At 39.0% G+C, this 15554-nt stretch overlaps 1 protein-coding gene across 6 annotated transcripts in view; it reads right to left on the reverse strand.

Moving 5' to 3' along the window:
• MTUS2 (microtubule associated scaffold protein 2) overlaps window positions 1-15554 on the reverse strand; it is a 701667-nt gene that overhangs the window by 212843 nt on the left and 473270 nt on the right. For all 6 annotated transcript variants that reach the window (XR_009213198.1, XM_032150562.2, XM_032150559.2 and 3 more), the window contains one exon: window positions 4806-4967. Coding sequence is in view for 5 of the 6 variants with exons in the window: in XM_032150562.2 (XP_032006453.1) it covers window positions 4806-4967 (162 nt within the window). In the remaining variant the exon portion in view is untranslated. The remainder of the gene's footprint in view (window positions 1-4805; window positions 4968-15554) is intronic.

The following is a 15554-nucleotide window of genomic DNA, read 5'->3' on the forward strand; positions in this document are numbered from 1 at the left end:
GATAGATAGATAGATAGATAGATAGATAGATAGATAGATAGATAGATAGATAGTGCATGGCTTTCAGAAATCCCTTATGTAGCAGAAACACTTGGAAAAGTAATGAAACTTAAGGTCACGCTACCTGCCTTTCCTCTTCTCAACATCTGAAATACCTTATTTCCATTTAACTTCACTTCCATGAAAACAGCCACTCTCTCTACACATTTTAACATGCTATTATATAACTCTTTAAACAGACACTAGAGAGACTAGCTGAGTTAACTTACTGTATTCCATTACCCAGCTTCAACAATGAGCAACGTGTGGCCAGTGTTGTTTCATCTTTTATGTCATAGACTCTGCTCACCACCATCCTAGGTTATTTTGAAGGAAATACCAGAGAGCATTTAATATATGTGAATTTCTAAAACATGACTCTTTTTAAAAACATAGCCACAAATACATCAAACTCAAAATATTAACAATAATTCGCGTGTGGTGGCCCACGCCTATAATCCCAGCACTTTGGGAGGCTGAGGCCGGCAAATCACCTGAGGTCAGAAGTTCGAGACCAGCCTGGCCAACATGGTGAAACCCCAACTCTACTAAAAATACAAAAATTAGCTGGGCATGGTGGCATGCATCTGTAATCCCAGCTACTTGGGAGACTAAGGCAGGAGAATCGCTTGAACCCGGAAGGTGGAGAATGCAGTAAGCCAAGATCGCGCCACTGCACTCCAGCCTGGGCAACAGAGACTTGTCTAAAAAAAAAATTAACAATAATTCCTTAATATCACCATATAGCCAGTGTTCACATTTTCCCAATATCTTCCAAAGTTTTTTTGAATTTTTGTTTGAATTTCAAATTTTTGTTCAAATGTTTGTTTGAATTAGGATCTAAAATTAGCTCCAAAATTGGCTGATATGTTTACATTTTTTGTAATCTACAGGTTCCCACACCCTCTTCATTTTCCGCAAAGATGTTTGGTTTTTATTTGTCACACTTTGTGTTGTTGTTGCTCTTGCCGAGTACATCAGAAGGTGTGTCCCATAGAGCTTCCCAGAGTCTAGGTTTGCTGATTCAATCCCCATGGTGTTTTTAACGTGCTTCTCTGCATTCCTTTCTATTTCCAGTAAATCAGTAGTTAACTCCAGAGGCTGCACCAAATCCATTTTCCCCCGCAAGACTAATTCCCAGGTAATTTGTATATATTTCCATCTGGACAGTTCGTAATGTCTGGTGATTCCTCACACTGATGATCATTGCTTTTATCAACTCATTCATCAGAAGAGGCAAAAAGGGATGTTTTATCATGTGTTTTGTATTAGCTGGAATACTTTTATAAGGAGAAACTTCCCCCTCACCAGCTATTTGGTTATCTTGAGATACAGACTGAGTAGGAGAAATTACTAAAAGGCTTTTCTTTTCCTTTATTTACCAGATTTTAAAATAATGAGGTCATTTCCTAGCATCCTCCAATGTGACTAGTTTTGGAGGTTTTTTTTTTTTTTTTGGTTTTGTTTTTTATCATATGCCCTCACTGATGGCTACTAATCCATTGTAAATACTAATCTTACTGATATTCAAACTCTTTCAGTTTTTCTTTTATTTTTTTCTTTTTTACCAGTAGGAGCTTATTCAAGTTGACCCATAGGTCTTTTCAACAGAATCCTCATAGTTTTTATATTCTTCTTAGCCAGCTAGTATGGCAAGATGTTCTAGGATCTACATTTCTTGTCCTAGACCTGAAACAGCTGTTTCTTCAAGGATCCCTGTCTCCCTCTACTGGGAAGTCCATTTAGACATCACAACCTAGGCTCTAGGAGTGCTCATTATGACTGGTTTAGTCACCACTTACAACTTTCCAGTGGATACAGCCGAGAATATTGTTTTAAAGATAAATTTCAGATGAGTTCTGACTTTATCCTGTAATACCCCTAATCACATTCATCCCATAATACACACATTCAGAATAACAGCAGATGCAGAATCACAATACTAACACTACCACCAATAATTTCAGATTTTCGTTGCAATTCTTTCTGAATCTGAGGTATATACCGTTGGAAATGTACTTCTCTGTGTGGTTGTGCCATCAACGGGCTACGCAATTAGTTCCATTTGTTTAATTTCATTTTTGAGTTTTAGATATTATCTTTTAACATTTAATGTATAATTGTGTAAAATATCTATGTAATTTCAAATCTACAAAACAAGGTGCATTCAAAATGTATCATTAACCTACATCTCTATTCTCTCCTTTTATTCCTTCTTTCACCCTGAAGGCCATCATTTTTTTTAAAAAAAAATATTAGCTTATTCTTCTATTGCTTTTTCTTAATATAAGTTCATATATACCATTTTCCTATTGTTTAGATAAAACATAGTCTACTACATTTTTTTCCTCCATCTTTTATTGCTCAATGACCTCCTGGAAATCACTTTCTAGTAATGTTAATACAAAGAGCTATTTCCCCATTCATATAACAGCTACATAGTACTGCATCCTGTGGATATACCACAATCTGTTCAGTGAGCCCCCTATTAATGGACATTTGAGTTGTTTTCAGTCTTTTTCTACTTCAAAGAGTGCTGCAATGAATCACTCCATACACTGTATTCTTGTCAGTCTACCTTTCGGAAAGACTCCTCGGCATGAGACTATTATGTCAAAGAATAAATGCATGTATGATTTTGTTAGATACTGCCAAACTCCTCTTCCTATTTGTACCATTTTATATTCCCACCAAAAATGTATGAGAATGCCTGTTTGCTTGCAGCCTCACAAATAGAATATATTGTCAAACTTTTGGATTTTTGCCAGTATAATTGGTAGGGTATTGTAATCTATTGTAGTTTCACCTTTTGTTTTTCTAATCAGTGAGGCCAATTATTATCCTTTCATATGGCTAAGAGCCCTTTGCCTCTTTCTAAGAACTGTCTTTTCAAATTCCTAACCCATTTTTCTACAAGTGGCTCACAAAGTGTAATCCCTAGTCTAGAGGCACCACCTGGGAATTTGTTAGAAATGCAAATTCTCGAGCCCCAAACCAAACCTACTGAACCAATAACTCTGGGGATAGGGCCCAGTAATCTGTGTTTTTACAAGCCCTGTAGGTGACACTGATACACTAAAGCTTGAGAAACACTGGGCTATAGGGTTGATTCAACCACTGTGTTTTAACATACCATAGGGTTAATTATTTTCTAATTAAACCAAGACCAAACTGTTAATAAATTGTAGCTGAAAGATTCAAATGCCATGTGATATCCATTCATTCATTTGTTGATTCAATAATTAACCCTTCGATGTTAAATACCTACTGTGAGTCAGTCACTGTGGCAGGCAATGAGGATGCTGTGTTAAAACAGACACAGTCACCACCCCCAGAAGCTTACCTTCCCCTGAGGAAGAACAAAACTAAATGAGCCAATTTAAGTCTTAACAAAGGGAACTGCAAGGTGCTGCTAGAGCAAGAGGCTCCAGCTAGTCTAGTGGTCAGGGAGATGCAAAGTAAAAGAACTTTGGGATAATACTTCACTCCCATCAAGCGGACCAAAATTCTAGAAAGGGATAACACCTATTCCTAGCAGGGATATGGGTGGAGCCTCTCTGAAAGGCAATCTATCCATATCTATTAATGCATCAAACAAAGCAACACCACTCCGGGGAACTAATCTCATAGAAACAGTGCCACCCACTCAAGGCTGTTTATTGCAGCATTGTTTGTTGTGGCAAATACCCACTAGTGAAGGAATGATTGAGTAAATCATGGCATATCCACAGCATGCAGCCATTGAAAGAATGAGCCCTACCATTGCCAAGGGTATTTCTATGACCTACATTGAGTAAGGAAAGCAACATGTAGAAAAATTGATATAACGCAGTCTCATTTAAAAATACCTATAAAACCCGTATGTTTACATATGTATACACATTGATATGATGATACATTGATACAAGCATAGAAAAAATATGGAGGAATAAACACTACTATGGATGAGCCATCTATGGTGAATTAGGGCTCAACATGCATTCTACCATCCTGATAAATTTGCCTTCTATAATGTAGAAAAAGAAAAGCTAGGAACAAGATACACAAACATCCCTGCAGGCAAATAGATGCACTCGTGGGAGGGATGGGAGGAGAAGCATAGCAGGGGGCCACACTGATGCTGCCTCGTCACTTTCTGCTGACAAGCACCTGTGCTAGTTACACCTTTGAATCAGCTGAATTCTGCATGTCCAGTCACTAGCTTTGTAGGTATGCACAGGTGGGGCATGGGGATCAGTTGTGCTGGACTGTACCCGGCAGGCACAGTGTGGCTCTAGAGCCAACCCTACCATGGGAGTAGTGGATCCATCCCTGGATCCTAGCTTTGGAGCTGTGAGCCTAGAGCCAGCAGGAGCATGGCGCTCCCGGACTACTGCAGAGGCAGCACTTCTCTCTGGGGTTCTGGGGCTCATTCCTGGAGGCGCAGCCTGAAGCTTGCTATCCTACAGTCCTTGCGATGATATTGTGAGCACCCGCTTCCCTGAGCCAAATGCCAGTTTGCTTAAAATAGCTTGGTTCTTGCTTTCTGAAATGGAAACTGTGTGATTCAAAGGGTTACCAGTCATGGGAAGAGTGAGAGGCAGTTACAAGAATTTAAACATGAATATATGAAAGTGCCTTAAAAGCAGTGGTATTATTGTTATTAACTATCATTTAATCGATCATCCCTTCTAAATAACTGATGTACACAGGGGCTTTCAAAAGACTTTTTATTAATGCAGAAAGGGCACTCCACCATGGAGCCTCTCCAAGGCACAAAGTCTTACCAGCGGGTGTGGAAGTGGATTTTGGCGCTGGAAGTAAACTCCTGCGGGGTGCTGTCACACTGGAGGATGCTGGAGGGGCCACCCGGCCGGCCCCCTTGGGTGTGTCCTTAGAAGGCAGAGATGTCTTCAGAACTGGCTGTTCTTCATTCCCAAAGGTTGAACCTGTGGGAGGCAGACAGCGTGTTAATTATAACTTCATGAAAAATGGATGGAGCCCTCATCATTTGCACTTGCCAACCAATCCTATTGCCGTCATCTGCTTTAGAACTTGACCTGATTCTTAGTGAGTGACCTTGAAAAGTATTTTTCTGGAACCCTATGTGGAAAAGGACTCCCTTTAGTCACTGCATAAATATCTGTCACACAAATCTCGTGCACTAAAAGGGGCTCCACAAAAGCCAGGGACAGCCTGCATGCATGCACGCACACACGCAGACATACATACATACACACACACACACCCAGTTCACTTATGTGTATGTGCAAATGTATGTGTATATAATAAACACTTACTTGATAACTCAGAGAATGAACAGCCTTTTATTTTTGAAATACAGCGTGAGTGACCCAGGAGAAGTGAGAATAGGAATATACACGTGTACCATGAGCCCAGGAATTTTATTCAGAGCTCCCTGAAACCCTGCTCATTTGACCTCCAGAAGAGGAGGCTTGGGATGAAGGTAGAGGGGTAGAGAGCATGGGGACAAGAGAATCTCTCTGAAACTCAAGCAAGCTTTCTGTTTGAAAAGCTGAGGCCTCACCAAACTGCGAGGACCCTGAATTACTTCCAAGGTAGAAGACATTTATTGATAATTGCAGTTTACTAATCAATTTAGAAAGAGCCTCTTTGTTTATAACCCACTGCTCTGAGGCGCTGAAGATATGGCATACTGGGATTGTGTTTGTGTCAAATTTAAATATGCAAAGTTGTTTGGCCTAAACTTTTCTTCTGTATCTTTCTAAACCTTGTGGTTAATACATTTTCAATCTCTTAAAAACAATGACATCACTATCTATTCTCTGTTAAAGGGTCTTTCTAATATACTTCTGAGTACAGCTGTGAGGCTAATCTATTAATTTAGAGCCTGAATGCACGGAGATTACCGCTTGTTTGGAATAAAACAGTCCAGTGGTAGGAATATGACCATCTACCATGAAAAATAAGCCGTGACAGCTGGAAGAAGTATACAACATTTTAGTAAAGGATTAAATTTTTTGTTTTCATCCTTTTCAAAGGTTAGTCTAAACATTCTATTTAGATAAGGCCTGCATAAAAATGATAACATTATTAAAATAGCTTTAGTGTTCCTAACATCCAGGCATTTTATTCAACCATTTAGAGTAAGAGATTGTTGCTTTTCTCCCTCTTAACACCTGAAATTCTGTTTAAAATTGTGGAGATTTCTGTTGTTTCTAAATAAAAGCATATTTAGGAAGAAATCAAAGAACATACTATTTCTTAAAACAGGACCTATGCCCTATAGTTCTTTTAAGGTGCTGTGCAAGTTTTTTAAAATAGTTCTACATGGGACTAAGAGAATGTATTTCATCTATGCAAAGAAAACAAATGCATTGAAACTCCATTGAAAGGATCTGCACTGTATCCTGGGTGTCAGATAAAAAATATGTTTGATGCAAACCTAACCAGGAAAAGCAACACCGTGAACTTGCAAAAACAGTGAGCCTCAGCTTCTGAATTATCCAGTGGATGCACCAGTCCAGTGCTAGAACTCAGAGAATTTCTCAGGGATTGAATGATATTTTCACATGGGACATGACTCAACCACTAGAAATATCTCACAAGTAATTATCTAATGTCTAGCCTCCTGCTGACATACTGCCAGAATAATCTGTTCACTGAAATGTGTAGCAGAAGCTGAATTGAGCGCAAACTCTCTCACACAGAGTCTTTTATTTAACAATTTATGAAAATTTCTTAAGAAAAGAAATATTTTGTATCATCTGTAGAGTTCAAATGCACTTGTATCAAATCCTCTTGCATCTGGCATCATTCTCTTACATGAAATTTATTATTCTGTGAACACGTCAATTTAGAGATTTGGCTGCTCTCCAGGCTGGGAAGTAATTCATCTGTTTGAAGTACAAGTATCAGGGAACTATGTACTTCCCTCTGAGGGAGGGCTTGAATTACCAAAAAATAAAATAATATAAAACACTATTCTTATCTATTATTATGGGAGACAGCTGGCAATAAACAGTTCCACTCTTTGAAAACTGGCTTAAGTTGGCTGGTAATTAAAGATGCATTATTCAGTAAATGAAAAGTACTCTGAATTTGGAAATGGCTGTTGAATTCTATAAATGCTCCCAGTACTTCACAATAATGCTGACGACATTAAACCATTGCTTGGTAAGAGGAAGAAAACAACTGGAAAACTGCTTGTGTGAGCCAGAAAAATGTTCTGGAGAATTCAGCCAGTGGAAATGGTTCACATGGCTAATTCAGTCTTTTCATTCCCAACCAATCTGAACCGACTCCAGCCTGAACAACCCAGGAAATTTACCTACCCTTCCACTTGACCATAGCACAGAAGAAACATCAGCAACGTGGTTAATGGTGTAGACCTGGGAGCAAGATGGCTAGGGTTTGAACACCACCTCCTCTACCTACCACCTCTCCTGCATCACAGTTTCTTCATTCATAAGCGGGGATAGTGATAATCTACCTCACAGAGCTGTTGTGAGAATTAAAGGAGCTAAAGCGAGGAAATTTTTTAAAAAGTTAATGTAAGAGTTGATATGAAAAAATACTTAGTATCTGATATATAGTATGCTCTATGTGTTGGTTATTAATGTACATGCTAATTTTAAGTTCTAGGGCTAAGTTATTACAACAAGTCAGTTTTTCATGGGAAAACCACTTGGAAAGTATTCAAGGATTAATATCAGATGGGCTACTCAACATGAGAAGAAAGAAAAGGATTGAGGTAAATCTGGTAATACCTGTAGGATGAAAGACTAAAGAGGAAGAGTGAGAGTGTGATTGTCTTAAAAATATATGATAAATGATTTCAGACATACAAAAAGGTGAGGATAACACAATTGACCATCAAGCTTAAGAAGTATGAAACATCATCAATTCCACTGACAGTGAAAAACTGCTGTGACAGGGCCGGGCGCGGTGGCTCACGCTTGTAATCCCAGCACTTTGGGAGGCCGAGGCGGGCGGATCACGAGGTCAGGAGATCGAGACCACAGTGAAACCCCGTCTCTACTAAAAATACAAAAAAAAAATTAGCCGGGCGTGGTGGCGGGAGCCTCTAGTCCCAGCTACTCAGAGAGGCTGAGGCAGGCGAATGGCGTGAACCCAGGAGGCGGAGCTCGCAGTGAGCCGAGATCGCGCCACTGCACTCCAGCCTGGGCGACAGAGCGAGATTCCATCTCACAAAAAAAAAAAAAAAGAAAGAAAACCTGCTGTGACATAGGGATTTCCTGGATATTCAAAATTGCTTTCCAAATTGCTTCTTGCAATTCACATTAACCAGAGGTAGTAAATGTAGCATCACTGGATTTTAATTTTGGCAACTGTTTTAATTTTATTAACTGGTTTTAATTTATACATTTCTGACAGGTGGCGAGGCTGAGATTTTTTTCACATAGTTATTGGCTACTCAAGTTTTTCTCTTCCATAAGATGCCCATTCATAACTTTTGCCCATAATTGAGGTGGTTAGCCTTACTTCTTTAAATAGTCTGGACACATTCTTTATTGGATTCTATATTGGCTATCGGTATATTGGATACTGATATATTTCAAATACTCTCTCATTCTTTGGTTTGTCTTCCCACTTATGGTGCCTTTATTCAGAACTTTCTCATTTTAATGCAACTGATTGTCGTCAGTCTTTCCCTCCTGATTTGTACTTTGCCTGTCTTAAGACTTTCAATCTCTCTCCTGAAATCATAAAGATGTTCTCCTATGTACTATTTGAAAAGTTTTAAAGTTCTGTTTTCACATTTATATCGTCAATCCACCTAGAATGTTACATGGGGAAGAGACTGAATTTGTTGGTGCTGTTTTCTATATAGCAGCCCGCTGTCCCAGGCCTATATATTAAATAGTCTAACTTCCTTGCCTTATCTGCCAAGCCAGCTGTTATATGCCAAGTTTCTATTCAAACATGATTTATTGGGGCAGACCCACAAATAACCCCAAAATTTCAGTACTTAACATAGCAAAAGTTTAATTTGTGATCATGAATCATCTTTTGCAGGTGCTCTGGATGGGCTGCTGCCTTGCATGCTCTCCTTGGATGAATTCAGGGACCAAAGCTCTCTTCATCTTGAGCTTTTGCCCTACTCTAGATCTCTTGAGAACTTAATAGTCAGCTGGTAAACAGAGGAAAATGAACTGTTCACAGGAAGATTTCATGGGCCATGCCTGGAAGTGGCGTGTATCACTTCTGCCTTCAGTGTACTGGCTGGAATTCAGTCACAAGAGCCAGGAAGGGAGGCTGGGAAATGTAGTTTAGTTTATGTCCAGGGGAAAAGGGAGTGGTTTGATGAACAAATATCCACTGTCTGCCATGTGAGGCTCCATTTCTGAGTTCTCTATTCCATTTCATTGGTCTATTTGTCTATCACCGTGCCAATGCCATACTGCATTTATTCACTACAATGTAAGATCAGTCCTGGTATACTAAACCTGTATAAGACAAATATCACAACCTCGAACTTTTACTTTAAAAATTGTCTTAACTGTCTTTGGCCCTTTACTTTTGCATATAAGTTCCAGAATCAGCTTGTTAAGTTCCATGAAAAATGCCAACATTTTCAATGGACACGATTAAGTCTTCTTTTTCCGACTGCAACATAACTGAAAGAAGAGCAAGCACAGATGTAAAATCAGCAAACATGCTGAGTAATAATTATACCCTAGGACCATGTTACATGATAGAGATACAAAGAAGCCTTAGTATCATGAAAAAATAAACATCAAGAGTCTCCAAAGAGGGGCAGCACCACTGCACTGGGGATCAACATTTATGAGGATATTTTGGACTGAGGCAAGGCTGGCAGTTAGTGGGTGGCACTGTCAATACCTCTGTTTAGAAGACATGCAGAAATGTAAGAGACCATAGAGAACAGAGGTTAATAACTGTTAGTTGAAGGGTATGAAGTAGGGAGAAAAGGCATTTCCAGTAAACAATCATATGTCATTGAGAGAATTTCCCTATACTATTCTTTTTTCTTATTTATTTATTTATTTATTTATTTATTTATTTATTTGAGACAGAGTCTCCCTCTGTCCACCAGGCTGGAGTGCAGTGGCGCAGTCTCAACTCACTGCAACCTCTGCCTCCTGGGTTCGTGATTTCCCTGCCTTGCCCTCCCAAGTAGCTGAGACTACAGGTGCCCACCACCATGGCTGGCTAATGTTTGTATTTTTAGTAGAGATGGGGTTTCACCATGTTGGCCAGGCTGGTCTTGAACTCCTGACCTCAGGTGATCCACCCACCTCGGCCTCCCAAAGTGCTGGGATTACAGGCATGAGCCACCGTGCCCAGCCCCCTATACTATTCTTAAATATTGAGCTGGTTGGTGGCCAGCTCATTCTCCTTAATTCCCTTCCTGTGCCCATGCCAGCAGGACACTCTGCTTCCATCACACCATTTTCCCTGAAGGATGAAGGTATTCCACTGCTCACAGGAACTAAAGGACTATAGCCTCTTGCTTCACTGCTGAACAGTGGTCGTCTTCTGTAGATATCCGAATCATTACATCATCAACTTACCATTTGCAAGGTAAGATCTCCTTCATTAGAGTAAAATAAAAGGTATATATATTACTGAAAAATTGCAAGGTTATATATTCCGCATGATTACAGAATCCAGCTGGGTCCAGTTCAATACATAAACCAAATCTCTCTACAATTTTCTCATTAAACTGTTAGGACAAAATGCTCTTTTAGTGTCAAATCCTTGGGGAAGGCAATCTTCTTATTTTTCCTCCAGGGACAGTTCCTACAGTTCATTCCTCACAGTGTGTGGACACCCTGAGCTGATCAATCGCATCTGTCAAAATCTCATGGAGTTGAACTCCTACCTCACACCATAATTTGTTTTAAATTAGCAAAAACTAATTTAAAATAGATCTTAGACCTAAATGTAAGAGCTAAAAATATATAACGCTTAGAAGAAAACACAGGTGTAAATGTGAATGATCTTGGATTAGGCAATGGTTTCTTAGATGTAACACCTAAAGCTCAAACAAGTTGAGAAGAAGACATATATCCCACTCTTAAGTACATACCCAAAAGAAAAGAAATCAGTGTATTGAAGAGATCTCTGCATTCCCACGTTTGTTGCAGCACTATTCACAACTGCCAAAATTTGGAAGCAACCGAAGTGTCCATCAATAGGTGAATGGATAAAGAAAATGTGGTACATCTATACAATGGAGAACTATTCAGCCATAAAAAAGAATGGAGCCCTGTCATTTGCAACAACAGCGACAGAGCTGGAGGTCATTATATTAAGTGAAGTAAGCTAGACACAGAAAGACAAACTTCCCCTGTTCTCACTTATCTATGGGAGCTAAAAATTAGAACAACTGAACACATACAGATAAGAGTACAAGGATGATTATTAGAAGCTGGAAGGGTAGTGGTGGGTGGGAGCAGAGGGAGTAGGGATGGTTAATGGGTACAAAAAATAGAATAAATAAGACCTAGTGTTTACCAGGATAACAGGGTGACTATAATTAAAATAAATTAATTATACATTTAAAAATAACTAAAAGAGTATAACTAGATTGTTTATAACACAAAGGATAAATGTCCGAGATAACAGATACCCCATTTACCTGGTTTGATTATTATGCATCGCATGCCTGTATCAAAATATCTCACGTAACCCATAAATATACATACTATGTATCCACAAAAATTAAAAATAAAAATATTTAAAAAGTTTTTACATCCTAAAAAACAAAAAAACTTAAGAAGAAGGGAATGGACTGCAATGAAATAAAAAATTTGTGCTTCAGAGGACACTATTTAAAAAATCAAAAGGACTTACAGAATTGGGGAAAATATTTGCAAGTCATATCTGATAAGGGTCTAGTACACAAAATATATAAAGAATGTTTATAGGCTGGGCATGATGGCTCACACCTGTAATCTCAGCACTTTGGGAGGCCAAGGCAGGAGGATTGCTTGAGGCCAGAGTTTGAGACTAGCCTAGGCAACATAGTGAGACCCTGTCTCTACAAAAAATTAAAAAGAAATTAGCTGGGGCATGTCGGTACACACCTATAGTCCCAGCTACTTGGGAGGCTGGAGTTGGAGGATCTCTGGAGCCCAGGAGGTCAAGGTTGCAGTGAGTTGTGATCACACCACTGCACTCCAGCCTGGGTGATAAAGTGAGACCCTGTTTCAAAAACAAAAAGAATTTTTATAAACTTAATATAAAGCCAAATAACCCAATTAAAAATGAGAAAGGGATTTGAATAGACATTTCTCCAAATAAGATATATAAATGGGACATAAGTACATGAAAAGGTGTCCACTTGTCATTAGGGAAATGCAGATCAAAACCACAATGAGATACCACTTCAAACCCAGTAGAATAGCTATAATAAACATACAGACAATAAAAAGTATTGATAGGGATGTGGAGAAACTGGAATCTTCATACATTGCTGTGGGAGTATAAAATGGTGCAGCTGCTTTGGAGAAAAGGTTGGTAGTTTCTCAATGTGTTAAACATAGAGTTGGCCAGGCATGGTGACTCACACCTCTAATCCCAGCACTTTGGGAGGCAGAGGCGGGCGGATACAAGGTCAGGAGATCGAGACCATCCTGACTAACATGGTGAAACCCTGTCTCTACTAAAAATACAAAAAATTAGCCAGTCGTGGTGGCAGGCACCTGTAGTCCCAGCTACTCAGGAGGCTGAGGCAAGAGAATGGCATGAACCTGGGAGGTGGAGCTGGCAGCGAGCCGAGACCACAACACTGCACTCCAGCCTGGGCGACAGAGCGAGACTCCGTCTCAAAAACTAACAAACAAACAAAAAAAAACAAAAAGCAAACAAAACAAAACAAAAACCCCATGGAGTTACCATCTGATTTAGCCGTTCTGCTCCTAAGTATATGCCCAAGAAAACTGAAAACATATGTTCACATAAAAGCTTGTACATGAATGTTCATAGCAACATTATTCACAAGTCAAAAAGTGAAAACTACCCAAATGGCCCCCCATCAACTGATGAATGAATACACTAAATATGGTATATCCACACCATGGAACATTATTCAGCCATAAGAAGAAATGAAGTGATGATACACACTATATATCATGCATGCACCCTGAAAACATTTACAAAAGGACAAATATTATATAATCACATTTACATGAAATGTCCAGAATAGACAGAGAAACAGAAAGTTGATCAGTGGCTTTCAGGGGCTGGAGGGAAGTGGAGTGACTGCTAATTGATACAGGGTTTCCTTCTGGGGTGATTAAATATGTTCTGGAATTAAATAGGGGTGATATTGCATAACCGTGTGAATATACTAAAAGTCACTAAATTATACACTTTAAAGAGGTAAATTTTATGGTACTTGAATTATGTCTTAAAAAAACTCAAAAGATTTTTTTTATCTAGATCCCCAGCTGGAACAAGTTCCTTAAATTGTGATTCAGCTCTTCTCCTCTCCCCTGAGAGACTCCTAGTGTTCTTTTCTGGTGAAGTTTTTACTCCTATTCTCTGTCCCCTATCCCTGCATTGTGACTACAGTGGATTCCAACCAATCTGTCCCAGGGTTGTTCTGTCTTCTGATAATATATTCTTACATAATACTAAAAAAAGCATCCCTGAAACCTACTATTGCATCCCATTCATTAAAGCAAAATGACCAAGCTCCTACATAAGGAGGGCGATACTCAGTTCCTCCTTAAGCCTCTTCACTTTTCTCTTATACTCCTGCAGAATTAGGTGTAAGTCTGAGCTGCTCTGGTCCTACATTACTGTTATGGTTTGAATGTGTCTCCTCCAACATTCAGATGTTGCCAGTGTGATAGTATTAAGAGATGGGGGCTTAAAGGTGATTGGGCTATGAGGGCTCTTCCCTCATGAATGGGATTAAGGCCCTTATCAAAGAGGCTTCACATTGCCTTTGGCACCTGGCCCTTCCTCCCTGCTTCCACATTCCTTCTGCCATATGAGGACACAAAGTTCTTCCCCTTGGAGGGTGCAGCCCTCACTAGACAACCAAACCTGTCAGCCCCTTGATCTTGGACTTCACCATCTCCAGAAATGTGAGAAGTAAGTTTCTGTTCTGTATTAATTACCCAGTCTATGGTATTTTGTTATAGCAGCACAAAGAAGACTAAGACAGCTGCTGAAAAAGAAAGACACATGCAAATTCAGGCCAGAGAAGCCTGTGCTAAGAGAAGAAAAGTCTCTTGTAAAATTTTTGGGACTGGGAGGAGGAAAGTAGATTTATAGGTCACTTGATATCCCCCTACAAAGTAATGAGTAATTCCTATTCAACCTCCTCAAAAGGATAATTGACTGTGACTGACGTTCGAGTGAGAACTTACGGTTTCTGATCCATATTCAGGGCACTTTTCACTACTTCATTTATTGGGAATACCAATAACTCAGCCTAAACTCCCAAAAGAAATAATGGCAACAGGGTATAAACACTAACCAGACCAAAATGAGGTTCTTAAGGAAGAGGAAGGCTGCAGAAGAAAAGCAAAACAGTCATTAAGAAGAAGACGGCATCATAGCCAAACTCTAAGAAACGAGTTTCACTGACTTTGAATATCAATATTATAATCATTAAACTACTCTCTTCACTGATTTTTTTTAACAGTCCTAGGCAATCAAATTGTATAATGTTCTGGCTGCATGATTAGCTAATTGATGCATATTTCATTGACTTAACAGCATTTATCACTTGGTGATAATATTTAGTTTAATTATTAAAGTATCAACTGATTGTTTTATTTCCCCATTCTGCATATTTTAACCGAAGTGTATATTTTCTTTCTCATATTAAAGGCCTAAAGTAAACCTGAGATCTTGCCATTGCAGCAAAGCTATTTATTTCTTTTTCAAAATGAAATATTTGACTAAGAAAAGTTGAGATTCCACAGAGAAAATGTTAGATATTAAAAGTTTCAAATTCTGGATCTCTTTCAAAGAGGAAGCATTAAGACTAAGAGTGAGGGGAAAGTTTAAAAGATGGCTTAAGCACAACAAACCCTCACAGCAAGCTTTGGTGCTTATATAAATCCTTACATCATCTATCCATGAAACATTGATTGGTCACCCTTGATGTTTCAGGCACTGTGCTAAACCTCAGGGATAAGGAGATGAGGGGTCTGGTCTATAATCCCCAGAAGTTCATATTTCATGTGACTGTGTCCATTTGCAGAAATTCAGGAAAGATACAGTAAGCATTGAGCAAATGCTGGCTGATGTTATTGTTATAAACCCATACTTGGCAAATCACTGATGAACACATGAGCTGCCTGGTCCAGCAAAGGAACAAGACAGAAACACAAACTCCAATAAACAGGAAGAAAGTGAGCATATCTTTTTCTTTTTTTCCCCCTCTTTATTTTTTTTTTTCTTTTTTTTTTTTATTATACTTTAGGTTTTAGGGTACATGTACACAATGTGCAGGTTTGTTACATATGTATCCATGTGCCATGTTGATTTCCTGCACCCATTAACTCGTCATTTAGCATTAGGTATATCTCCTAATGCTGTCC

The sequence above is a fragment of the Hylobates moloch genome, unplaced genomic scaffold (genome assembly GCF_009828535.3).
Source record: "Hylobates moloch isolate HMO894 unplaced genomic scaffold, HMol_V3 SCAFFOLD_4, whole genome shotgun sequence".
NCBI classification, from domain to species: domain Eukaryota; kingdom Metazoa; phylum Chordata; class Mammalia; order Primates; family Hylobatidae; genus Hylobates; species Hylobates moloch.